Here is a 27,857-nt window from a genome sequence, read left to right as displayed (position 1 = left end):
AGAAGGCAAGTGTAGCCACTTATAAAAACAGAACGGCAGGAACAGACTAGGAAAGGAAAGTCAGAAGTCAAAGAGCAGAACAGGAAAGGAGTTTTCAAAAATAAAATTAACAAGGTGACTGTTCCAGAAGGGGGCTGTGAAAAGGACATGGTGGACCAAAGTCTGTTAGTCAAGTAATGATTCAACTTTTAAATTATTCTCTTGTTCTTTTTTGTTGGGTGTTTTGTTTGTTCAAGTCTAAGATTTGGAAATGCTGACCCTTTGTTAATAAGAGCCAGCGGGAAATATAGGATCCCTTCCCTCCCCCGGCCTGCCTCCGCTGAAGCCACCACCACTGCCTCCTTGGCTGGATGCTGGAAGAGTCCTCCCATGTGTGTGGACTCAGGATGACAGAGCAGCCTCCTTCTGTGGTTGTTGGGCTTGTGAACGCTGCAGTATCTTTTGGCTTTCCACATCTCTAAAATGTTTTTCAACCTGAAAAAGACCAAGCAGCCAAATCAGAAAAGGGGATGGGCAAGCAAAGTCTCCCAAATGACCCAGTCCAGGCTTCAACAGCCCCAGCCCAGCTGTTTGGCCCATGAACTACGCATGCAGCACTTTTGCCCTTGCTGTCTACCAGCCTTGTGAAGCCCAAGGTAGGCAGGAGCCTTTTATTTCAGCTACATTTTTGGCAATTTAGCACTTGTCAGAAATTCTTGAACTGATTAACAAAATATAATAAAACGAAGGGAGATTGTTATGACTCAATTTCCTTCTTTCTTCTTTACACAAATGCTGAATGAAAGCTGGGTGAGGGGAATTACTCTTATACCTTTTACATCTACAACACTGGACTCTCAGTGTTCCTCAAGAGCAAAAAAAAATTTTTTTAAAGAGTATTTTTTAATTTTACAAATGCTATACCCCAATCAAGAAAGTTAGGTGACATATGTAAAGTCAGAGATGCCAACAGTAATTGATTTACAACACTAGCCCTTCCAAAAAGGGCACCTGTAGCTAAGCAGAAACTAATCAGAGATGAGAGAAACTGCCCAATAACACAGAATGCCCTGGCTAACTCTACAGAGCTGTGTGGAAAAGGAAATGGGGCTGACCACTTATTGTATTCCATAACGCCCAGAGGTTCCAATCCCAAAGGAGTGTCCAAGTCACCAATGCAGAGACCCCCCCAGTACAGAGATGTCAGACAGGGCTGCTAGAGGAAGCATTATGGATGTAAAAGCACCATGTCCTGCTCTGATGCTGGAATGTTAAGGCCAAGGAACCACCTTTCACTAGTCTTACGGCTCCTTTACTTACTATTTTGCGTACATGGCTCAGTGCACTCCCCTCTTTGCCTTTACAGTTTTCCACTTGATATGGGGGTGTAATAACAACTTCTTCCATGACTACGATGTTTTTTTCTTGCCATTTACAGTCTTTAATGCTAGAAGAGAACATGTGAAAGGTTACCTCTTAGGGGCATGCCACACCTCCTGCCTGATGAAGAACTAATTCTAGAAGGCTGAGTCCAATTTCCCAGCTCAGCCAATGGCTAGATGACAGCATCCCACAGAGAGGAGCCAGGATACAGTCTCTGGGCATCACTGGCTAGGAAAGCAATGAAACTGATGTACATTTGTCCTGAGGAGAATCCAGAATTGTTAGTCTGAAGGATCAGGGACTTAGAGAACCATAAAAAATTTATCCAAATCAAATTCAGTTACAAATAAACAACTATACTCAGGCAACTAGATTCAATTTAGATAACAGTAAACATTTTCTATCCAGGGTCAGATAATATGTACTTTAAGCTCTGCAAGCCAGATGGGCTCTGTCACTATGGAACTCTGCCACTGTGGTACAAAAGCAGCCACAGGAGATATATATACCAATGAAAAGACTCGGTCCACTGGTATAGTCTGCTTACCCTTGGCCTAGAGAGAAATACCACCTCTAGAAAAAACAAACTCAGCTGGGAGCAGTAACTAATGTCTGTAATCCCAGCAACGTAGGAGGCTGAGGCAGGAGGACTGCCAAGTTCAAGGCCAGCCTCAGCAATTTAGTGAGGCCCTAGATAACAAAATAAAAAATAAAAAAGGCTGGGGATGCAGTTCAGTGGTAAAGTGCTCCTGGGTTCAATTCCTGTTATGAAAACAAAAACAGAAACAAAAAAACAACTAAAACTCCCCATCTTACAGATATGTCACTACTATCCACCATGGGAGCTACTGGGCACTTGCCAGACTGGGAAAACCCATTCTAGTTCACACTTAGGGGAACCCCAGGGCAGCTGATGCTACTAAGAGAGTTCCTTCGCATACCTGTAAATGCTCAGATATACCACAGCCTCACACAGCTCTGGTGCCAGCTGCCATCTGTGCACCAGATCCAAGGTTAAATAAGGTAACAGAAGGCGGGGGTGGGGGGGATCTCAAATGTTCTAGTTTTCAGCAGTTAGAGTCAAATGACTTACGCTGTGACAAAATGTCTTTAAGGAGTGGTAAGAGCATTTTGTTCTCCCTAACTCCCCGTTTGTCCCTATGTACAACAGGAAAAATTAATACAGATATAACTTTCCCATAATCAGACTGCATCACCTTTTAGAGAAATGTACAACAACAAAAATAAATGAAAAAGAAATCACTAATTCTAACTTATGAGCTACTAGGTTTGGAAATACCTTTATGGATAATTTAATCTAAAAGCAAGTTTTACAGACAAGAAATTCAAGCCCAGAGAAGATGATTTGTCCATGATAACACTACTTCTCTATTTAGAAAGCAGCAACAGTATTGCAACTCTGGATTCTGGAGTGCTGCCAATGTACTTCCCAGCTTCCCTGGTACACTTTTAAAAGTCAACCACCCAAAAGTCTGCCACTAGACAATACAGCCAGACAACATCACACCCAGGACAAGGGACCCCTATGCTCCCCCAACTCACGTCTTGTGAATGGTCTGGAAGAGCTGCTGGCCCTCTAGGGAGACACCAGCGCTGATTGCATAGGCCTGGCTCAGCTTCTCCTCCTTCTCTGTCCGTGCTTTGCTGGCAAGCTAGGATGGGGGAGAGAAAGAAACTCAGAAAAGCATTCACCTTTATTCTTCCCAAATCAGGACCTGAGCTGAGAAAAGAGGCCAGAAAAGACCAGTCTGGATAGATTCAGTTTTATCAGAGATTCAAAGTGAAACAAATAACCCACAACATAAATGTGGGTTAAATGCTACTGAACAGTTAAATGCTATTCCTGGAAAATACCCACTTCCTTCCTTCTTATTTTTCGTGAGTGCCTCCCATGTGCCAGACATGCACTATGCTAGATTAGATAGAGCCTGAAAGTGGAGGGGGTTGAAGAGGTGGACTACAAACAAATAAATAAAAGAATAAGACAATCTCAGAGATGAGGGCTAGGAAAGAAATAAAACAGGGTAACATTATAGAGTATGACGGTGATGGCTGAAGATAAAAGGTAATGCATACATTTGTATCAAAAGGAGAAAACAAAGAATGTTTATCCACTACTGTACTAGAGCCTCAGGCTTAGAAATTAATGTGTAAGACACCTTCGAAGACCAGAATTCAAGGCTCCTGAAGCCCTGCCTTGTCCAGCACCCTTATCTGCACTCACATGAGAAGGCAAGACTCAAATAAATCTAACAACAGATACTGCTTACTTTCATTTGAGCTGACAGCAACTCTGCCAGCTCTTGGGGAAAAGGAATGATCTGGGTTCTATCTCAGTTCGTTCACTGCCCTCTGGTGGAACAATTATAAATTGATCAAAGAAAGTTCTACTAAAATCTGGTACTCTATTAAAATCTAGAAAATTTCTCCCAACATGAGTGGGTAACCTATCAATCTATCATTATCAACCCACACAACTGGCTGCTACAGACTTCAGAATACACATCTGTGTAAGATAAAACAAATGTGCTAGACAAGGTGGTTAAAACAAATGAAAGGCTGACAATGTATCTGAAAGGCAAACAAAAGATTTTCCAGCCCCATGAATTTAAATAGTTGAATATAATGACACTGTAGTATACTAAACACATGCAAAAACAATCTTTCCCCAAACATCAGCTCCTTAAACACCAAGTCAGAGTATACCATCAACATATTCCAATAGTACCTAGGTGCTTAGAATCCTTAAACATTTTTATTCTGCTTTTTATTAAAAGAGACCCTTCAAACCTCAACCAAACTTTTTTTCCCTCTATAGAGGGAAAAAAGCAAACCAAGTGTCTTAATTCTTTGTTGGTAAAATGAAACACGTTTTATTAAGGCTTGGCTTTGTTATTAAGAAAAGGAAGCCTTCAACTGGGTTATCGGGAACTGGGTAGACTCACTGCTGCTTGAGTTTCAAAAATTGTCTGAGGGGGAGGAGGAGATGTGAGGGCAGAAAGTCTAGCACATACATGCTGTCATCTCAGCCTCCCCAGGGAAGAGAGGAAAGCAAGGCAAAACTCTGTGATGATTTGACTCCAGAACTAACATGGTCTCTAAGACATGAACAGATACATCGGCAGCATGTGAATAATCTTTCTGGCTTGGCCACAATTCTGGCCCCATCATGCTAATGTTTAGAGAAATAAATGCACTGGGCTGACACCACTCAAAGTGATGGCAGTTTCAAATATAAGAAGAAAGCCCCATGGCTTGAAAGCATTCAGTTTCTATGAAAAAAGAACTGTTGATGGTGTTTGTTGTTATTTTTGCATGGTGCTGGGAACTGAACCTAGGGGCTCATGCACACCAGGAAAGTGTTCTAACACTGAGCCATATCCCCAGTTCTGATGGTGTATTTTAAGCAACACTTACTCAGATACCAAAAACCCTGGTTAACAAGAAAGGGATTCACTGAGTCTTGTTTTCTAAGCAATGCCTTAGAAAATCTAAATAGTCTCCAAGGAAAAAGGGAAAACTTGGAAGACAGTGCAACTCTTGGAAAGCAGCTAGTGGTCAGACAGGGCTTCATTTCAAGAGCCAGCAGGATTTTACTGTGAAGTCTCAAACCTTAAATGTTTTTTAACTGGAAAACCAAAATTATCTCCCAATGTTGGGTCAAACAAAGTTGCTTCTATAAAGCTTGTGGTGACTAGTAAAATGTCCTTGTCACCTACAGAGTAGCTCAAAAACATAACATCACCCCATTCAGTAAGAGAAGAGTTGTTCAGGAAACCAGGCATCTACGCAGAATGTTTAAAATCAAGCTGGGAGTGGGGTGCTGGAAAAGGAGTCACTTTTAAACTTTTGCCAGAGGCAGAATAAAATGGATATAAATCTCAGCCAGAATGATTATTTAGATAGCCAGAGTAAAATAACACATTAGTTATAGAACAGTGGTTTCAAAATACACCCCTTGTCAAAACCTCTTCTCCCAAATACCAACTGCATAATCTTGTTGAAAGCAAAGGAAAATTGACTATGTGATTCTCCATTTTGAACTCTATGCAAACAGATCTCAAATGTTAAATAATGTAAGGGAGCACCTGGAATTCAGTAGAAATGAGTACAAGCTGACTGTGTATATTTGTGTGTGTTTTCTTTTTTTGTAGTGATGGGATTGAACCCAGGACCTTGCACAAGCTAGGCAAGAGCTCCACCACTGAGCTGTAGACCCTGGCTGTATATGCAGGCCAATGTCCTCAACTATTCTACCTAGACCTGCAATTAGGCTTTAGGGACCTAGACTCACTGCTAACCCTGAAACCTTCAGCTATCAGTTCACAGGTTGCCTTTGCACGGCAATCTGAAAAAAACGCTCGGACCTGGCGTTCAGCTACAGAAATCTTCTTTCACCAGGAGGAAGCTAGGTAAATGGAGTTATTTTCTCTCACAGAGTACCCCACCAATTAAGAATGAAGAAACTGTTCTAGAAGTGTTTCCTCTCTTCAAAACTGAGGGTCAAGAGAGGGAGGAAGATTACCTTGTTATTTTTTAGGCATGAAAAACTCATTCAGAATGTGGATAAACCTTCTTTTGTAGAGCAAATGATTATCACTTTACACTCAATTGTTGTAAAATCTAATTTTTTCACTTTGTGTTTTATAAGAGACTATATACCTGTATTTCAAGTTATGATTAATGTCAGAATGCCAGAGAGAAAAAATAAAAACTGCCCTCAGTTGCAAAGGTATAGGGTGTGCCTTTTAAGCTTGAGAGGGTCATCAGGATTATACTTTTTTTTTTTTTTTTTAATTTCATGACTATCACCCATTCTACAACCATTTTCAAAGACAACATGCCAACTGCTGGCCTTGCAACCACACAAAAAAGAAACACTAACCAGATAGTTATCTCAAAGAATAAAAGGCACCAAATTTTAGGATACACTGGGTTCAGGCAAACCAAGAAGCATAAACCTACAAGTATGTGTTAACTAATGTGCACGTGGCTTAACTGAAATGACTGCACATGACAACCTGCACTTACCTGCCTTTCCTTTCATTTTGTATGATTCCCAGTGAAAACAAAGTCATTCCTTGTCTACTAACCAGTGCTTCCTCCAGGGGCCATTTTATATATAGCACCTTGATGTGGGCAAAGGAGAAAAGTGCATGAACTTGATACCAAAGCAAATCAATATTACAAGGCTTCTAGTTCTGCCTGTTGTTGTATAACCCTTAAGCGAATGACTTTATGAACACCAAGGGCACACAAATATCTCTTTGTGCATTGAGGGAGAAAGGAAGGAGCCACAATGACTACAAAATCCAGGCAATATGCACATCATCTTGTTATTTAGTTACCAGCTATTTCCAGACCAGGAAAGCACAGGTGCTGTGGGGAATCCAGAGGGATTCCTACTGCAAACATTTAACAGGCTGAGACAGCTGATATAACAAGGGAAGCAGAGTCCAAAGACAAACCTGCTCCGCATGACCTACTGACTCTAATGAGCCACTCTCAGCTTATCTTCTCTGTGTGTTTGGGTCTTCCAACCAGCTGCCCTCAGAGAAGGGTTAAGAGACAATGCAGCTGCTACCCTGAAATACTGGTTGCTGACCTCAAGCCAGGGGAGGTGAGGGTCAGGGGGTGGCAAACCAGAGTGGTTAAGAACTATCATCCTAAGAAACATTGCTCCTGGCCCCTTCGGGGGCAGGCGCTTGAAAAAGCCCTCATTCTTAGCTACCAACAGACTCTGAAAAATATTTCTTCTAAGTATCAATATGCCCAGGTCTCCTTGTTCTCTAGTTGAAATTTTCTCCTTAAATTTTTCTAATAGCCAGTCACAGTGGTGTATACCTATAATCCAAGCAACTCAGGAAGGCTAAGGTGGGAGGATGGCAAATTCAAGGCCAGCCTCAGCAACTTAGGTTCTGCTCAAAATAATAAATTATAAGGACTGGAGGTGTAGCTTGATGGTAAAGTCAACCTGGATCCAATCACCAATACCAAAAATAAATAAATAAAAGTTTCTAATAAAATATTATTTTGAGCCAGGCACTGTGGCATGCATCTATAATGTAGTCCTAACTACTTGGGAGGCTGAGTGAGGCAGGAGGATCATTTTGGTAATGTGATAAGATTCCATCTTTTCAAAAAAAAAAAAAAAGAAAGAAAAGAAAAGAAAAAAGAAGGGCTGGGGATGTGGCTCAAGCGGTAGCGCGCTAGCCTGGCATGCGTGTGGCCCGGGTTCGATCCTCAGCACCACATACAAACAAAGATGTTGTGTCCGCCGAAAACTGAAAAATAAATATTAAAAAAATATTCTCTCTCTCTCTCTTCCCCTCTCTCACTCTCTCTTTAAAAAAAAGAAAAGAAAAAAGAAAAGTATCCTGTTTCTCACAACCTTTGACAACTGGAAACTCAAAAAATAGAGTATACCACTTAAACTGGTGTTCTAGAATTCATAATGATAAATCAAAACATTGAATCAAGGTTGGGGGTAAAGCTCAGTGGTAGAGCACTTGTCTAACATATGGAATTCCTGGGTTTAATCCCCAGCTCTGGAAGAAAAAGAAAACACTTTTAAACAATCCTAAACCAGGTGTGGTGGCACATGCCTATAATCCAAGCAAGGCAAGAGGCTGAGGCTGAGGATTTGAAGTAGCAAGTTCAAGGCCAGCCTCAGCAGTTTAGTAGGATCCTGTCTCAAAATAAAAAACAAAAAGGGCTGGGGGATATAGCTCAGTGGTTAAAGCCCCTCTGGTTTCAATCTTTTTTTTTTCCTCTATGAAACAGGGACCAAAATCTGTAAACAGAGGAATCAAGGCACAACTATTAAGAAAGGTTCACAAATTTACTATGCACAAGTGGAAGAGTTCAGATTTGAAGAACACAGGCAGTCTAATTTCAGGGTTTTTTGGTTTTTGTTTTTAATTCTTTGTGCAGTGCTTGCTGGAGATTGAACCCAGGGTCTTACACATGCTAGGCAAGGCACAACCACCGAGCTTCATTCCCAACCACTACACTATACTTAAGTTTCACCTATAAGATATAAGACTAATTTATTATTCAAAACAGTTACAAATTTGAATGCAGAAAAAAGTATTTTTAAAAGGGGAATATACAGAGGCTGGGGTTGCAGCTCAGTGGTAGAGCACTTACTTGCTTAGCAAGTGTAAGGCACTGGGTTCGATCCTCAGCACCACATAAAAATAAACAAACAAAACCAAAGGTATTGTGTCCGACTACAACTTAAAAAAAAAAGAGGGGGGATACATAGCCAGACACAGTGGCACATGCCTGTAGTCCCAATTTCTTGGGAGACTAAGGCAAAAGAATCAGTTTAGCCAAGGAGTTTGAGGTCAGCCTGGGCACATAGTGATCCTGTCTCAAAGAAAAAAAAAAGCCAGGCACAGTGGCACACACCTGCAATTGGCACTTCAGGAGGGTGAGGCAGGAGGATCAAGAGTTCAAAGCCAAAAAAAAAAAAAAAAGAGTTCAAAGCCAGCCTTAGCAATTTAGCAAGGACTTAAGCAACTCAGTGAGACTCTTGTCTCTAATAAAATACAAAAAAGGGGCTGGGGATGTGGCTCAGTGGTTAAGTGCCCCGGGGTTCAATTCCAGGTACCAAAAAAGAAAAAGGAAAAAAAAAAAACACTGTGAGCCTACTCAATTGCCATCCTTTTTGTTGTTGTTTGTGCAATGCCAGGGATTAAAGCCAGGGTCTCACACATGCCAGGCTCTATTGCTGAGCTACATGCCCAGTCCCATACATACCTCTTAATACACTCTGGTGTTTCCACTAGACAAAGTTCCTGGTACAGAACAGGCTTGCCTGTCTTTCACGGAAGGGCCTTTCTTTTCCAAATAGGGCCCCAGTCTCACCCTAAACCTAAAGAACACCCCTTATTTCTCTTGTTAAAGGTAATCCACAGGGACGTGTCAAAGAAAACATCCTGTGTGACAAAACATTTCAGGCCAATATGGTCAAGTATACTCTCCAAATCCATCATTTTCCGACTAGAGAAATGTAAATCAAAGCAAGTTTCCTGCACATAAACGCAGATATATTAAGTGCTTACTTAGTATGATGAAAAAATTAAAACACTGAAAAACCAGGGGCCCACATTTTCACATCAATCTCCCAATTTGTATAGAACACTCATAAACATTTCCATATTGCTACTATGATATAGAACCAGATTCAAGTTAAAGTCAATACACATTATAGACAACTTAGTTTAAAACACAAACTAGATGTCAGAAAAATCAATTTTTTTAATTAAATTATGTGTAATTATGTCATAAGCTAGGCCTGGTGGTGTATGCCTGTAATCCCAGAGACTCAGGACGCTGAGACAGAAGTATCACAAGTTTGAGGCCAGCCCTAGCAATTTAGCAAGACCCTCAGCAACTTGATGAGACTCTATCTCAAAATTCAAAAAAGTAAAATAAAGCTAGGGATGGTGGCACACTCCTGCAAATCAGGAGGCTGAGAAAGAATATTCTGAGTTCAAAGCCAGTTTCAGCAACTTAGGGAGGCCCTAGGCAACTTAGTAACCTTAATTTATTTTGAGACCCTGTCTCAAAATAAAAATTAGAAAGTAAAAAGGGTTGGGATGTAGTTCAGTGGTTAAGCGCTCCTGGGTTCAGTATACAAACAAAAAGCAGTTGTAATTGTGTCACAAAATTATTCTAAAAAGAATTAGAATAATTTCCTAGACCTGACATTCTTTAATCAAACTGCTGTCAAACTTGCATGTGGCTCTGCCAGAAAGAAAACTGGCTGGGATACAAGCTGAAATTTGACCTCAACAATTTATCTCTGATAATGGGGGCTCAAATTAGCCATCTAATGCTCCATGAGGGAATTTTAAAAAGCAGTAGGTGAGCTATGATGCACTATGTGAATATTAGCTCTTATTATAACATTACTAACATAGAGAATGTGGCTTGTGGGTCATTTCAGAAAAATCCATATAATCCAACCCTCCTTTACCCAATAAACTTAGATTGCTTTTCCCCTTTTATCTTATACATTATGTATGTTTAAGGAATCAACATGTTACAAGACACCTACAGATGGTAAAGTGGCTACTGTAGTGGTTAAATTACACATCATCATCTCACATAGTAACACTAAGAAGTTATAAATTCTAGAACAAGAAGTTATAAATCCTGTAACAAGAAGTTATAAATCCTAGAAAGTATTTTCCAAAACATAACTGAAATATTTACTTGGAAAATGTCTTTAACTATAATCCAAATTGAGAGGCTCCACTTATAGGAGGAAAAAAAAGGTTAATTCTTCTTTTCTACTTTTTTGAGATAGGGTTCACTATATTGCCTAAGCTGGTCTCAAATTTGTAATCCTCCCACCTCAGCCTCCCCAGTTGATGGGACTACAGACGTGTGCCACTGCACCCAGCTAGAGTTCACTTTATTCAGTGACAGAGCCATGTGCTGCTGTTTCTAGGTTCCAATGAGAGCAAAAAATATAAAGTAAAATGGAAAAGCCAACCTCTTCCCCTCAAAAGAGAAATTCCACCTAAAACCCCTACTAGTTACTAGGTGCATGAAACAGAGGCAAGATATATAATGTCTCCTGACACATGGTATGTACAACAAAATCCATCCTGAAGGGTTATTGTTGGAGTTTAATAAAGATATACATGTAGAGCCCCAAGTGTCAATACCGAAACCACCAAAAAAATAAGTATGCAAGGTAACGAAATTAGATTGATTTAGCCATTCCACAATGTACACACTTATTTAAAATGTAATACACCACTCACTTCCTGATCATAGTGGCTTTCTGGCCGTGACAATGGTCATGTGGTGTGAGGGTCTCTTTTCCCTTTATTTTTGTGATACTACAGATTGAACCTAGGGCCTTGCACAAGGATTGAACCAAGTGCTTTACCATGGAGCTACATCTCCAGCCCTTTAAAATTTTAGACAGGGTGTCCCTTAAGTTCCCCATGCTGGCCTTGAACTTGCAATCCTGTGCCTCAGCCTCCTGAGAAGTATAGGAGTATTGGTGTAAAGGTGAACAAGTGTGTGCCAGCACACCTAGCCCTGCATTGGTCTTACTAATTGACTGACTGCAGTACTGGTGGTTGAATCCAGGACCTTGTGCATGCAAGCTATACTGTCAGGCCACTGGACTGATGTTTAAAACCCCAACTGGGCAACTGTTTTGTTGGCCCAATTTTGTGGCCCTGGCTTTGGAAATTGTACCTAAAGACCAAACCTTGCTAGAATATAAGCTCCCCAAGGACATGGACTTTTGTTTTGTTCACTAATGTGTCCTCTAAGAAACCCAAAACAGAGCCCAGTACATAGCAGGGGCTTAATTAAATATGTGAAAATTGAACAATTTTTTTTAAATGAGATATACGTTAAATACATGAATTATACTTGGCAAAAAAAAGTGCTACATGCACTCCAAAAGAAAGCAAATAAAAACTGACCATTAAGAGTCTCTTCCCAAGTTGGGATTGCGGCTCAGTAATAGAGCACTTGCCTTACATGTGTGAAGCACTGGGTTTGATTCTGAGCACTACGTGTGACTAAATGAATAAAATAAAGTCCATTGACAACTCAAAAAAAGAGTCCCTTCACAGAGCTTGGGTTGTAGCTCAGTGGTACAGCATTTGCCTAGCATGTGTGAGGCACTGGGTTGGATTCTCAGCACCACATAAATAAATAAATAAGTCCACTGACAACCAAAAAAAAAAAAAAAAGAGTCCCTTCCCAGCAGGCATGGTGGCATATGCCTGTAATCCCAGCAACCAGGGAAGTTGAGGCAGAAGGATCACAAGTTCAAATATCAGCAACTCAGGGAGACCCTGTCTTAAAATAAAAAAGGGCTTAGTATGTAGCTCAGCAGTAAAGCATCCCTGGGTTAAATCCCCAATACTTAAAGAAAAATCCCTTCATTCTGAAACTAACAATTTAGTCCACTGAAAAAGCAGCTTCTAAACTGCAGAGATGGACAAAGTGAGCATGTCATTTATTCTCCATGCTTTTATCTCAGAAGCCTTCCCCAAAAACTCACTACTCTATGCCAAGGGTTGGCACACTACAATCTATGAACCAAATTCACTCAGACAACCACCTGTTTTAGTAAGTTTTACTAGTTGGCACACAATCATGCTCATTTGTTTATATACTGTCTACAAAGGCAAATTTGAATAGTTTTGAGGAAGACCAGACCAGAGAGTCTTACAAAGCCTACATGATTTACTTTTTTTTTTTTTTTTTTTTTTTAAATACTGGGGACTGAACTCAGGGACACTTAACCACTGAGCAACATCCCCAGCCTTGGGGCTGGGGATGTGGCTCAAGCAGTAGCGCGCTCGCCTGGCATGCGTGCGGCCCGGGTTCGATCCTTAGCACCACATACAAACAAAGATGTTGTGTCCACCGAAAACTAAAAAAAATAAATAAATATTAAAAAATTCTCTCCCTCTCTCTCCACTCTCTCTTTAAAACAAACAAACAAACAAAAAAAAAAATCCCCAGCCTTTTTTTGGATTTTACTTAGAGACATGGTCTTGTTGAATTGCTTAGGACCTTGTTAAATTGCTGAGGCTGGCTTTGGACTTGCAATCCTCCTGCCACAGCTTCCTGAGCCACTGGGATTACAGGCATGTGCCACCACGCCCAGCACTATCTATAGAAAAAGACTGCTTCTCACTTTTCTTTTGCAGTACCTGGGATTTTCTTTTCTGTACCACTAACTATACGACCAGCCCTTTTTATTTTGTGACAGCATTTGGCAAAGTTGCTGAGACTGACCTTAAAATTTCAATCCTACTGTCTCAGCCCCCAGAGTCACTGGGATTATAGGCATGTGCCACAGTGCCTCTTCTATGCTGCCACAGCACCTTGCTCATATTCCTACTACCACAGACTTTACCATATTGTTATCACTAAGTTAACCGTCCTGGAGGATGGGACACAGTTCAGTGGTAAAGAATGTGCTTATCACGTACAAGGCCCTGAAATGTATCCCCAGAAGCAATCCCTGACCACACCAAAAACATAAAAAAGCTACTGCCCTTCACAACTCTCAACAAATATGAGATTCCTGAGGACAAGGGCAGTATCATAATCATTCTGACTTTCTTAGCACCTGAAAGAGAGTGCAAGAGGAAAAACAGATGAAAGAAGAAAACTTGGGTGGGGATGTGGCTCAAGTGGTAGCGCGCTCGCCTGTCATGTGTGCGGCCCGGGTTCGATCCTCAGCACCACATACAAAGATGTTGTGTCCTCCAATAACTAAATAAAATAATAATTTTTTTTTTAAAAAAAAGGATATGAGGTAGAGGGAATAGTATTAAAAAAAAAAAAAAAAAGAAAGAAGAAAAGTTGATGACTATTACAGGTCCATAGAGGAATCTACACACTATGACAAAGTATAGAATGTGGGGAGTTTGAAGAACTGCACTCTTTTCACAACTGGGCTGCTAATGAATCCTTAAATTTTCCAGTCAGATACTTTGATTCAATCTCTAGAGCAGTTTCTGGTATTTACATAAGCTAGCCTTAAAATTTCAGGGCTATGGGGGCTAGGTTGTGGTTCAGTGGTAGAGCACTTGCCTAGCATGTATGAGGCCCTGGGTTCGATCCTCAGTGAGACGTAAAAATAGTTATTGTGTCCATCTACAACTAAAAAATATATACATATATATTTAAAATTTTCAGTGCTAGAATTCAACTGGACCACTTATTTGGATTTCTTCCCCCAAAACCTATCTTCTGCCAGAAAACTGAACCAATCAGAACACCCCTCTATTACCCTGAAGGAGATACCACTACTGCCCAATAAGAATGTCCTTATTTTTGAACTCTCTCTTCATCAAAGAGGTGGAGTACAGAGGTTGTCTATGGTATAACTGTGCCAGCCTCCTGGACTCAATAATCTAAATTTTCAGGTGAACAGTGGTTTCCCCTCATCCCCCATGATGCCAAGAAGGCCTAATGAGGGTCCCACTGAGTCAGGTGGCTGACATGCACTGTAGCGTGACTTGAGTCATGAGCTTTGATTTAAAGCACTGCATCCTCCGACCACAGCTGTCAAGCTGACCTCAAAGTCTGAATGCCACTGAACCTGACTTTCAAAAAAAAAATCAGTGATACACTGGGCTTAGTTGCACACACCTATAACCCCAACTCCTTTGGAAGCTGAGAAAGGAAAATGGCAGGTTCGAAATCAGCCCTGGCAACTTCATGAGTCACTGTCTCAAGAGAAAAAAAAAAGGGTGGGGGGTGCTGAGAGCTGGGAATGTACCTCAGTGGTAAAGTAGTCCTAGTTTTAATCTCCAGGACCCCCAGCAAAGCCAGTAATTTTTAAAATGGGAGTTAATCACTAGGCAAGGTGGCACAAGTCTGTAATCCCAGCTATTTGGGAGGCTGAGGCAGGGGATTGTGAGTTCAAGGCCTGCCTCAGCAACTTAGCAATACTCTATATCAAAATAAAAGATAAAGGGGCTGGGGATGTGGCTCAAGTGGTAGCGCGCCCGCCTGGCATGCGTGCGGCCCGGGTTCGATCCTCAGCACCACGTACAAGCAAGGATGTTGTGTCCACCAAGTACTAAAAAATAAATGTTTAAAAGTTCTCTCTCTCTCCCTCTCTCCCTCTCTCTCTCACTCTTTCTTTAAAAAAAATAAAAAATAAATAAAAGATAAAAAGGGTTATGGATGTAGCTCAATGAAAAAGCACCCCTGGATTCAATCCCCCCCAAAAAATATAAAATGGTAGTCATTCATTCTACCTCTCAGACCTCATCTGACCCCATTCACTATTTTTACATGCCCCAACACTAAGCAGTGATACATTCTTTCTCGCCACCTTTCACCTACATCTTCATATCTGTATGAGGAAATCACTATCTACCAAGAGCTAGGTGCAAATCTTACTGATGGGCTTGCACCTGAAACTACAGTCTTGGAAACATATGCTCACCAAAGGTTACAGTCTCTAGGAGCAAAAGTAATTCAAACAAAAAAATTTTTTTCTCAACGAGCTGTATATCTTACTGGTACAACATTTACTAGCATGTATGAGGTCTGGGATTTAATTCCCAGCATCCAAAGAAAAAGAAATTATTTCTTGCCATACACAGTGGTTACTTCCCTCCCCGCATTTATATGCTTTATACCTCCTACCAAAACATACATACCTAGGGCTAGGAGTGTGGCTCATGGTAGAGAACTTGCCTAGCATGTGCCAGACCCTGGCTTCAATCCCTAGCACCAAAGAAAAAATATATACATACATACCTAAACACAGTATGTCTTCACTGAGTAGTAACTCCATACTTCAACACATTAGGGTCAAAATATGGTCAAGGACCCTGTTAAGAGGCTAATTCCAAGAATACAGATCATAATAAAAGGGCTATCAAACTACCTCAGAAATTTACTCATATGCAGGATTCAACCCTCAAATCACCAGTAAGTCCTAAAATTATGCTGAATTTTAACTGTAAAACTGGTAGAACTCAAAACAAAAATGGCTGGGCATGGTGGTACATACCTATAATCCCAGCCAGAGACTGAGGCAGAAAGATCACAAGTCCAAAGCCAGCCTCAGCAACTTAGTGATGCCCTAAGAAACTTAGTAAGACCCCCATCTTCAAAAAATAAAAGGGCTGGAGATTTAGCTCAGTTGTTAAGCACCCTGGATTCTATCCTTGGTACCAAAAACGAAAAACAAAAACAAAGTCAATTATTCCCTCAGTATAACATCATATCTAAAGTTAAGCACTACTGTCAGTTTCTTTTAAAAGTAAACTTTGGGGATGAGCACCATGGCACATGCCTCCAATTGTAGGAACTTGGGAGGGTGAGACAGGCAGGAGGATCATATTGGAGGATAAGACTCAGCAATTTTGTGAGACCCTGTCTCAAAAATAAATAAGTAAATGGACTAGGGAACAACGTAGCTCGGTGATAGAGTACCCCTGGATTCAATTCCCAGTATCAAAATATATACAAATATACATACACATAAATGTAAAGTTTAGGCAAAGCACAGTAGCAATGCCTATAATCCTAGGTACTCAGAAGGCTGAGCCAGGGGGAACTCAAGTTTAAGGCTAGCTTGGATAGCTTAGAATGACTATGTCTCAAAAACAAAAATAAAAAGGGCTAGGAGTATAGATAAGTAGCAGAGCACTTGCCTACCATGGACAAGCCCTGGGTTCAACCCCCAATACCACCACCAAAAAAAAAAAAAAAGCAAACTTTATTGTAAACTTGATTATATTATTTTTCTTTTCTGGGGACAATGTCTAGAGGCACTCAGAATGGTCCAGCATTTCACATGCCATTGCAGGCTTTCCTACAATATAGCCTCTAACAAAACTAGGCTTTCCTGAACCCCTGGTAATAGAATTATTTACCTTTATACCAAGGAAGTTAGGAAAATACAGAAAAATCTACACATGGTGTGTGTACCCAGCAGAAAACCACTTAACTTTCTGTTTTTTGTTTTCTTTTTTGGTACCAGGGATTGAACCCAGGGGCACTTAACAGCTGAGCCACATCCCCAGCCCTGTTTTATATTTTAGTTAGAGACAAGGACTTGCTAAGTTGCTCAGGCCTTGTTAAATTGCTGAGGCTGATTTTGAACCCTCAATCCTTCTGCCTCAGCCTCCAGAGCAACTGGGATTACAGGAGTGCACCCTCACACCCAGGGTTTTGTTTTTCTTTTGTTATTGATTTTTTTTTTTTTAAAGAGAGTGAGAGAGGGAGAGGGAGAGGGAGAGAGGGAGAGAGGGAGAGAGGGAGAGAGGGAGAGAGGGAGAGAGGGGGAGAGAGAGAGAGAGAGAGAGAGAAGTTTAATATTTATTTTTTAGTTATTGGCGGACACAACATCTTTGTTTGTACGTGGTGCTGGGGATCGAACCCAGGCCGCACGCATGCCAGGCGAGCGCGCTACCACTTGAGCCACATCCCCAGCCCTTGTTATTGATTTTTATGTGGTGCTAAGGATGAAACCCAGCCTCACACTTGCTAGGCAAACACTCTGCCACTGAGCTACAGCTACAGCCCCTCAAGCCCTTTCTTATATTTTTAACATTTTTTTAAATTATCAGTGAATCTTTATTTTATTTATTTATATGTGGTGCTGAGAATCGAACCCAGTACTTCACACATGCTAGGCAAGGACTCTACCACTGACCTATAACCCTAGACCCTCTTGTGTTTTTTATTTACAGATATGGTCTCGCTGAGTTACTTAGGGCTTTGCAAAGTTGCTAAGCTTTGAACTCGTGATCCTCCTGCCTCAGCCTCCCAGATTGCTGGGATCACAAGCTGCACCACTTCGCCCAGGTTGTTTTAAAGTTTTGTAGGTGCACAAAGAGTCATAAAGATAAATAGAAAAATAAATAGAAAAATAAAGCTGCTTTAAGTGATAAAACATCAAAAGGCTCTGAAAAAAGGAACTTTGTGACTTTTCCATATTCTCAGCCTCCACCACGAGACTTATCTCCAGATTCCATTTTTATTCAGTAGCAGTCAACTCATTCCTCATTACCAGGGATTGATGATAAGCTCTATGAATCTCTTCTTTCTGGTTCCATTTGGTCACTTACTGCTTGTTATTAATGGAAAATAGGTCAGAAAAAAGCTGACAGGCCAGGCCTAGTGGTACTTATGCCTATAATCTCAGCAACTCAGGAGGCTGAGGCAGGAGAATTGCAAGTTTAAGGCCAGCCTCAGTAACTTAGCAAGACTCTGTCTCAAAATAAAAAAGGACTAGGGAGAGTGTGAGGAAGTAGCTCAGTGATCAAGAACTTGTGTATCATAGGTGAGGCCCTTGATTCCCAGCATAATGTAAAAAACAACAACAACAACAAAAAAACAGCCAGGGTGGCAAGTCAGTAGTAAAGTGCCCTGGGTTCAATTTCCAGTAAAAAAAAAAAAAAAAACAGAAAAACAAAAGGCTGACAGGGTAAAGTGCTGGCCCAGTATACTGCATAAGCCCCTACGTTCAATAGAGTCAGTCTCTCTCTCTCTCTCTCTCTCTCTCTCTCTCACACACACACACACACACACACACACACCCCAACACACCACACACAGAGGCTGACAAACCAATCGGTGGTTAGGTAAGGGAGGTGAATACCTAAACTGTATTACCTGTGGATTTCAAGTTTCTGTGCTTTGTCTCTTTATCCTATGCCCCCTACCCAAAACATCTCTTGCAGGAAAAGTATTCTCTAACACAGGAAAGTAACAAAAAAAGACATATCTCATTCAATGCACTGAATAAATGCTTCTAAATAAATAAAAAATACACACTGGCCTTGGCTCAGTCAGTAAGTCCCTTCCTAAGAGTCTCAGAGGCTGAAAGCACAGCCTCCTAAGCTTTGTGACAACTCGCTCTGACCTCCAGTATTCAGTCAAGTGTTCAATTAATTATGCCACCTGATACCACTGCTCTAGAAATTCATGTTAATTCTGGTTACCAGTAAGAGGTCTCTTAAAAATATCTTTAGACACAGTCGCACATGCCTGTAATCCTAATAACTCAAGAGGTAGAGGCAAGAAGATCACAAGGCAGAGGCCAGCCTGAGCAAGTTAGTGAGATTCTGTTTTAAAATAAAAAATAAAAAGGGTGGGGATACAGCTCAGTGATTAGAACACTTGCCTAGCATATGCAAGACCCTGGAACTGTGGGGAAGAAAAAGGGTAGAGAAGTGACTTGGTTCATTTTTTGGTTCACCTTCTTCACAATGTACCACCCTGACCATGATCACATAACAAAAACATTTCTCTTTACTTAGAAACATTACTTAGTTTGGGTACTCACTTCATTTTGCCAAACTGCTCTATGAGCTACATGGAATAAGCATGAAGAGGTAAGAAGGAGAAAAGATGGAAGGGAAGCCAGGTGCAGCGGAACACATCTGTAATCCCAGTAGTTCGGGAGGCCAAGACAGGAGGATCGAGAGTTCAAAGCCAGCCTCAGCAAAGGCCAGGCGCTAAGTGAGACACTGTCTCTAAATAAAATACAAAATAGGGCTGGGGATGTGGCTCAGTGGTTGAGTGCCCCTGAGTTCAATCCCTGGTACCAAAAACAAAAAAGATGGGAGGGAGGGAAAGGAAAAATACTGGGAATTATACAACCAAATCATATTATTATACTACGTGCACAAATAAATATTTAACAACAAATTCCATTATTATGTAAACTATAATACACCAATTTAAAAAAGGGGAAGGGAAGGAAAATCACAAGAATTTGTAGTAAAAATTTAAGATCCAAGTTCAAACCCTAGCTCTATCACTCACTAGACACATGATCTTAAATTCACGATTCATTCTCTCTTTGCTTACTCTTCTGTAAGAACTGATATTAGGATTAAACAAGAAGTCTACCTACTGCTAGTTCAGAGGAACATAGTATAAATAAATAATAATTCCCAGGCTACTAGCTATTTAACCTTGAAGGAATCAATTAAAACTGATAAGTCTGTTTTCTCATCTGTTAAACTGAAAAAGAAAAAAGGGTACTGTAAAGATCACATAAGGCCACGCACAGTGGCTCATGCCTGTAATCCTAGCTATTTGGGAGTCTGAGGCAGAAGGATCTCCAATTCAAGTTCATCCTGGGCAACGGAGCAAGACCCTTTCTCAAATTAACAAGGCTAAAGATACATCTCAGTAGTAGAACACCCTGAGTTCTACCACAGGAAGAAAAAGAAACACATAGGATGATTTCAAGAATGAAATGAACTGTGTCAAAACTCTTTGTAAACTGTAGAGCACTAAGAAAAGGTAAGGGAGACATGATCCCCAGAAGAACTTGCAACAAAATACATTTTCAGCAAATGTGGTGGTTTCCTTTTTAGTAATGGGGAATCAAACCCAAGCCCTTGAGCATGCACTCCATCACTAGAGCTATCTAGCCGTGATAAATGCTACACATAAGAATACCTGATTAATGTTGCATGTCCCAAATCTCCTGAGAACACTACTAACCCATGGGTAATCTTTATCCCCAGAGTTTAAGATGCAGAGTCAATTCAAAGAAACTTGTGCCAGGCACAGTGGCATGCCTGTAATCCCAACGGCTCGGGAAGCTGAGAGAGGAAAAAAAGTTCAAACCCTGCCTCAGCAAAAGCAGGGTTTTAAACAACTCAGTGAGATCCTGTATCTAAATAAAATTCAAAAAAACAGGGCTGGGGATGTGGCTCAGGGGTCACGTGCCCCTGAGTTCAATGCCCAGTACAAAAAAAAAAAAAAAAAAATGTTAATTTTATTTCACCAGACACAGCAGAGCACACCTGAAATCCCAGTGACTCAGGAGGCAAGAGGAATACAAGTTCAAACACAGCCTTAGCAAGATCCTGTTTCTAAAAAAAAAAAAAAAAAAAAAAAATTATTTTTCACTCTACCAGGAGGCTCCTGTGGCTTCCTCCCCAAGCAAAATGATTAAAATCTTCCTCCATCAAAATGAAGAATGAGCCACAATGGTGAATATAACCTGGACTTCACAATGAGCTAAAATGGTAAAAAAAAAAAAAAAAAACTGACCTCAACTTATGACTGTATAATCTTGTACTTTTATTTGAATGCTTCTGCCTTAGAGTTAGGAAAGTCAGAACACTTTAATAGGGTACAATGTTACTAAGCAGAAGATAAGATGATATTCAAGAAGCTGGGAGTGTAGATCAGCAATAAACGACTTGCCTAGCATCCTAGCATGCTCAAAGACCTGAGTTCAATCCTCAGCACTGCCAAAAAACAGAAATATTCAAGACCAGTCTTCTCCCAAGCTTTCTCTTACATCTCATCATTGGGATAGACATTAAAGACTTTTTAGCCTGCAGTTACCTGACAATCGAAAATAAAACAGGTTCATTTCCAAGGAGTTGCTAGTTTATACCTTCTCTAATGAGCTGTTACTAAGTATTTCTTTTAAAAGTCCTTCTTTTCATTTCCTGCTAGAATAGATATCGAGTAAACAAATATCCAGTTTATATCAACAGGTTAATTAGAACACTCACTATATCATCAAGATAACTAACACACGCTGGCATCTTCCACTGGACACTATGAGTACAGGAATTGTGCTCCTTCAGACTGCAAGCGCCTGAAGTACTACACCTCAACAGTTTTCTTCCAGGCATCTCAGAATACTTTACTTCTCTTCCACATGCTTAAACAATCCTCCAAACTAAGAAAATCCCAAGTCCATGCTCTTAAAAAGGTCATTTAGGGGCTGGAGATATAGCTTAGTTGGTAGAGTGCTTGCCTAGCATTCACAAGTCCCTGGGTTCAATCTCCAACACCATCATCAAAATCAAACAAACAAAACAGGAAGGTGGAAAAATGTCATTTACCAATACGTAAATAGCTGCCCAGTTCAGCTGTTTTCAGTAACAGCCCAGCAGATACTCTGTAAGTGAATCTCCAAGAAGGAATTACAAAGCATCCTGAAAGGTTGGTTTCAAGGGAAAGAAGACATAGCTTACTCATAAACATCTCTGCAAATGCAAGAAGGAATAAATGAAATCCAAAGATAACCCTCCAACCTAATTTTAGTGTTTAGTTTCTGACTCCTCTTCCCAGCAAACCTTTTTCAAGACTTGGCAAGCAAGCCGTACTGTAAGAAAAGATTTCTGGTAGTCCCCAAGCTATTAACATCTTGCTGCTTTCCTGAAAAAGTGGATAAACAATTAGTTTATAATAACACTGGTCAATAACTAAAACTAATCATTATAAAGCAAAACACTAAAAGCAAACATAAGGGGCTGGGGTTGTGGCTCAGCAGTAGATTACTTGCCTAGCACATGGGAGGCCCTGGGTTCAATCCTCAGCACCACATAAAAATAATAAATAGAATAAAGGTATGGTGGGCTGGGGATGTGGCTCAAGCGGTAGCGCGTTTGCCTGGCATGTGTGCGGCCCGGGTTCGATCCTCAGCACCACATACAAACAAAGATGTTGTGTCCGCCAAAAACTAAAAAATAAATATTAAAAATAAAAAAAAAAGGGGCTGGGGATGTGGCTCAAGCGATAGCGCGCTTGCCTGGCATGTGTGCGGCCCGGGTTCGATCCTCAGCACCACATACAAACAAAGATGTTGTGTCCGCCGAGAACTAAAAAAATAAATATTAAAAAATTTCTCTCTCTCTCACTCTTTCTAAATAAATAAATAAATAAAAATAAATAAATAAACAAAAGGTATGGTGTCCAACTACAACTAAAAAATATTAAAAAAAAAAAGCAAACACAATCCACAAAATAAATAACCAAGAGCTATTGCTCTTTGAGGACAAATATATGATGAGAATTGCTTCTTAATTGCTCCCAGTTAACAGTGCCACACATTCCAATTCCTTTTGATACTACAGACTGAACCCAGGGATACTTAACCATGGAGCCACATCCCCAGCCCTTTTAATTTTGTGTTTTTAGAAAGAGTCTCGCTAAGCTGCTGAGGCTAGCTGTGAACTCGAGATCCTTCTGCCTCAGCCTTCCAAGCCACTAGGATTACAAATAACCATGGAGACCCTATTTCTAAAAAAGTATCTAAAAAAGGGCTGGGGGTGCTGCTCAGTGGTTAAGCACCCTTAGGTTTAATTCTTGGTACCAGGAGAAAAAAAAAAAAAAAAAAAAGCCCATCCAAAGACCTCTACTCTTGTAGGAGGCATGTGACAAGCCAGTGTTTTAAAAATCTAAAGGTTTCAAAGAATGGGACATCCTGAATGCAACAGTCTTCAACATAAAATTCAAGACCCTTCCAAATCTGTCCTTGGCTATCACTAAAAAAAGTGTAACATTTCTCTGAATCTGACAATGCGCTCCATATTTGAGAAAATTAAAACTCACTAGCCTCAGTTACTCAATATCGTTCCATCTACCTATTTCCTGCCAAGAGAGACAAGTGAATATATATTATTACAAGAGTCCTCAAGAGGAAAAAAAAAAAAAAACCTTTCACCTTACTAATAATTCAAGACTAAAAAAAGGCAGCTGCTACTAAAATCATAACTTACTCACCCGAAAGTATTAAACAACTACTCAGTACAGGCTCTATATTTTCAGCAGCAAAAACAGGCACGGTTCCCATCCTTGCAGGATAGTTTGGTAAGACAAACATTAGACAAGAATATAGTATATGATTACAAAAAGTTTATATATAAGATAACCTTAAATCCCAACTTTCCCAGGACACACCAATCTGTAATTGTTGTTCCAGTATAAAATAGAAGCATCCCACTTTTACTCTAAAACTGCCCTCAAGCTGGGCATGGTAGCACATACCTGTAATCCCTTCTGCTCAAAGAAACCGAGGCAGGAGTAGGGCAGTTCAAAGTCAGCCTCAGCAACTTAGCAAAGCCCTAAGCAACTCAGCAAGACCCTGTCTCTAATAAAATACAAAAAGGGACTGGGCATTTGGCTCAGTGGTGGAGTGTCCCTGTTCAATTCCTGGTATGAAACAAATAAAAATGCCCCAAAGCTGGGCACAGTAGCACATATCTATAATCCCAACGACCTGGGAGGCTGAGGCAGGAGGATGGAAAGTTTGAGGTTAGGCTCAGCAAGGCCCTAAGCAACTTAGAGAGACTCCATTTCAAAGTAAAAAAGGATTGGACAATATAGCTCAGTGGTAAAGTACCCTTGGGTTTAATCTCTAGTACATGTACCACCATCAAAAAAAAAAAAAGAAAGAAAAGAAAAGCCCCAGGTTAATTACAAATGATAACTATGAGGGACAGAGATGATGAAAGAGAATGATGGGGGCAAATTACATTAGGCTGATAATCAAAGAAGACTTCTTGGAAGAGGTACCATTTAACTGAGTTCTAATACCTACTCCAATGGACAAGGCTTCAATCATTCTAGAAGAAAGTGTGTTCCAACTACAGGAGGCAGTACAGGCTATGGATAGGGATTGGGGCAACATGAACTTTGGCTAAATGAACTGAAGAGTCAAAACAGTGACTTGAGTTCCCAGAAATCAATCTGCACATGGAAGATTAATATATCTCCTAAACATCTGAAGAAATGTTAGACCTCAAAATTCAAACATAAATACAAAAATGAAACTCTTAAGGCAGTAGCTTTCCAACTTCTGAATCTGAAAAATGCTGTCCAGTTCTTTACGCAAGAAATACATTCATGTGTGCACATATCCATATTACACAATTTCAGAAGGTTGTCAGGCATTATCCCTCATCCAAACCTACCACCACAAGTTCATGCAACTCCAGTTTTTAAAATAAGCCCTCTTTTACAAAGGAGTAAAAGCAGGCTCTCAATGCTACTTGGGTATTGTTTCTTTCTGGGTTTTGTTGTTGTGCTTGCTAGGGATCAAACACCAAGGTCTCACACATGCTAAGCAAGCATCCTTTCACTGAGTCACACCCCCAGCTCAACATATTTCTTAAGGTCTGCAGATATTGAAGAATAAAGGAAAAAAGTAAACATTTTTTAAAAAGGATAACAAGCAATCATATCAATGAAAAACAGAAAACAGTATATAAAAGAGTTCTTTCCCACCATTTTGGAGAGCCAGACCAACCCTTCAGTCCTTACCTTACTAACATTGAGTGAAGCTAGGGGAGGAGGGGTTTCTGTTCGGTCATTAATTATTTCCACTTCTGAAACATACTGTAAGTTTATGAGCAAGATATCTGCGTGGTTAGGCTTTCCACTGGAAGAGGGACATTCTGGTGAGAAAATAAAGTTAAGGAAAACAGGGCAAGCAGAGGCACAACCCAAAGGAACATAGAAAACAATTCACACAAGGCTTGTGTAATAGGTATGCCACAAGCAAAAGAGTCTCACAAGATTCATAGCTCTCTCAGGAATTTGTTAACCTTCCTCCTGCCCAAACCCACAACCAAAATATTTCAAAGAATTAAATCCATACACAACCCAAAACTGGAAGCCTCAAAGGGACTGTCACTTTCTATGAGTTTTATGGAGAGGCATAAAGCAGTTTTAGAGCCTAGTACTATTTGCCTAGAACCTATGAACCACAAAGAGCAAGTACTTTTTATTCTTGGTATAATACAATATGATGCTCTCGGGTTTGAGATTTCCCATTTTGCAGAGAAGAAAACTTCAACACTGGAAAGGAAACTCACCCAAAATGACCCAACTAGTTAATTCATTCATCCATCCATTCATTCAACCATTTACTAAGAGCCTGCTGTATACCAATTAAAAGTAGAGTAAATCCTCCTTCTAAGATCCTTCCAACTAAACCAATGAAGTAAAAGATCTTGGTCCAAGTGTGACCTCTTGTTTAAAAAAAGAAAATGCAACTATTCTTGTTCTAATTAGTTTAAGAAGACACCTTCTTAAACTAGAAATCTATAGCCAGTAGTTAAATGAATTAAAATGCATGCCACTCAAAGGCAGCAGACTCAGTAGGAAACTTCCTTTTGAAATACACCATAAAGGACTATTCCTCCAAAAAAAAAAAAAAAAAAAAAATCCAAGAAACCCACCTGTAGCTCCAATAAAAGGGGAAGCCCTGGCAAATTTATTCCAACCAGGAAGTGTTTTGTTCCCAAGACAGAGTTTCCTAGGGTAATTCAGAAAGCATTTCCACCCCAAAGGTGCAGGCAAGCTTTTCCATTCAGTTTAACACTGCTACTTTCAAAAAGGAGAGCACTACTATGGAAAAGTCAAGACTTAATCCAACACTTCCATGTGTTGGATTAAGAAAGAAAAAAATGAGAGCTTACTGTCACCTGTAACCCAAACACCATACATGAGCTCCTGAAAAACGTGGCAAGCCCTCTTTGGACCAGGCTTCCAATGCAAACATCCCCCAAATAGCAAAATTCCAAATGACTGAGAAACCTAAAAATCAGCACTCCCCCCCATAACGGCACCACGCAAACACAGGCACCAGCAAAACCAGCCTCCAGTTCAGATACAAACTCTGTCCTACAGTTAGTTACTCTCCTCACAACCAGGAAAGGCCCATTTGGTCACCATCCCACCGCCCTTTCTTGGAGTAAATCCCATCAGCAGACACCAGCTCCCAAATTCCATACCCTTGCCCTACAAACAGTCCCTTACCCTACACACCCCCTCCCCGTATGATTTTACCCGCCCCCCATTCCATCCGGGCTCCAATCCACCAGCCCCCTCCCACCACTACCCTCTCTCCAAATCACTGTGTCCCCTCTCATGGCGTTTTCCCCGAAAAGCCGCCCGCGTGTCAAGCACCCCTCCACCCACTGACCCTCGGTTGGGGCCAGCTCCCACAAGGGATGGGAGACTGGGACCCCAAGTGGACCAAAGGGCCAGCGGGAGGGGGAGGGGAGCTCAAGACCGTGCGCATGCGCCCCGGGCGCCGCGGTAGCCGGTCGCCCCTAGGCCCGGAGAGGGCCCTAGCCGCCGCCGTCGTCCCCCACCCCCCCACCACCGCACCTACACGCTGGCCCGGCCTCGGGCTCCACGCAGGGAAGGATACTTAAAGCCAGCATTTTGGACTGGTAGTCGAAGGCTACCACCTCGCCCTGCAGCCGCTGCTCCTGGCACGTCCGGCACGACACCTGGCTCCCAACGCTGAAGTACTCACCCGGAGGAGCCGCCATCTTGGGAGAGCAGCCGCGGCCGGCGGCGGCGGCGGCAGCAGCGGGCGAAAGCCGGGCCCCCAGTAAGCGCGGCGCCGCGACGTACGAGACGTGATGACGTCGCACGCCGGGGCGTGGTCTTGTGCTGGGTGGGGCGGGAGCCTAGGTGGAAGAGCAAAGAAGAGAAAATAAAAGAAGATACGAGTACAGTAATCATATTTATGCAGCTTCTCCCGCATGCTTTAAGTGTATGTAAGGACCATTTTAGAAGTTAAGAACAAATTACCTCAGTGGAATAGAGAAAGGAAAGAGCTCCAGCCCATTTGCTTGCACACAAGAGTGTAATGAATGGACTCTATAATATATATTATCCCATTTTTACATATGAGGAATCAAAGGCCCTGAGGACTTAAGGAGACTCGCTCAAGATGATTTTAACTAATTACAAAAAGGTTATGAACAGATCATTGGCTATAGAGTTAAACTGGAGTCAATCTCAAGTCTGCCATTTATCAAATTATGTGACCTGGAGCAAATTATTAAACCTGATTATTTTATTCATTGATATATAAGTATTACTTATTAAGCATCTAACAACGCTTAAAGTTAGGAATCAACATCCTCATTTTACATTTGAAGAAACTCTTAAACTATAAAAGTTGCACATGTTCTGCCTGCTTCCAAGACATGTAGTAGGACCTTAATAAATACTAGTTCCCAGCCATGTGTAGTAGCTACTCTTAGATTAAGGCAGGAGGATTGCCAAGTTCGAAACCATCCTGTGTAACTTAGACCCTGTCTCTTAAAAAGAAAAAAAAAAAAAAAAAGGTGGGGGGAGGGAGGGTTGGAGATGTAACCTAGAATGTGGTAGGGCCTGGGTTCAATCCCTAATACTACAAATAAATAGTATTTCCCCAT

The 27,857-nt window shown here is 41.0% G+C and overlaps 1 protein-coding gene across 1 annotated transcript; it reads right to left on the bottom strand.

The window, feature by feature from the left end:
• Nucleotides 1-280: 280 nt before the first annotated feature.
• Nucleotides 281-27,032, bottom strand: Lsm12 (LSM12 homolog). Its single transcript, XM_076869692.2, has 5 exons — nt 26,837-27,032; nt 24,940-25,073; nt 2,926-3,035; nt 1,300-1,426; nt 281-474 (listed from the first exon to the last, which is right to left on the bottom strand). The coding sequence occupies exons 1-5, from the start codon at nt 26,958-26,960 to the stop codon at nt 382-384; spliced, it is 588 nt and encodes a 195-aa protein (XP_076725807.1). The 5' UTR covers nt 26,961-27,032; the 3' UTR covers nt 281-381.
• Between the last annotated feature and the right edge of the window lie 825 nt (nt 27,033-27,857).

The sequence above is a fragment of the Callospermophilus lateralis genome, chromosome 11 (assembly GCF_048772815.1).
Source record: "Callospermophilus lateralis isolate mCalLat2 chromosome 11, mCalLat2.hap1, whole genome shotgun sequence".
Taxonomy (NCBI): domain Eukaryota; kingdom Metazoa; phylum Chordata; class Mammalia; order Rodentia; family Sciuridae; genus Callospermophilus; species Callospermophilus lateralis.
The sequence above is the reverse complement of the archived record's forward strand: the minus strand, read 5'-3'. Positions and strand labels throughout refer to the sequence as shown.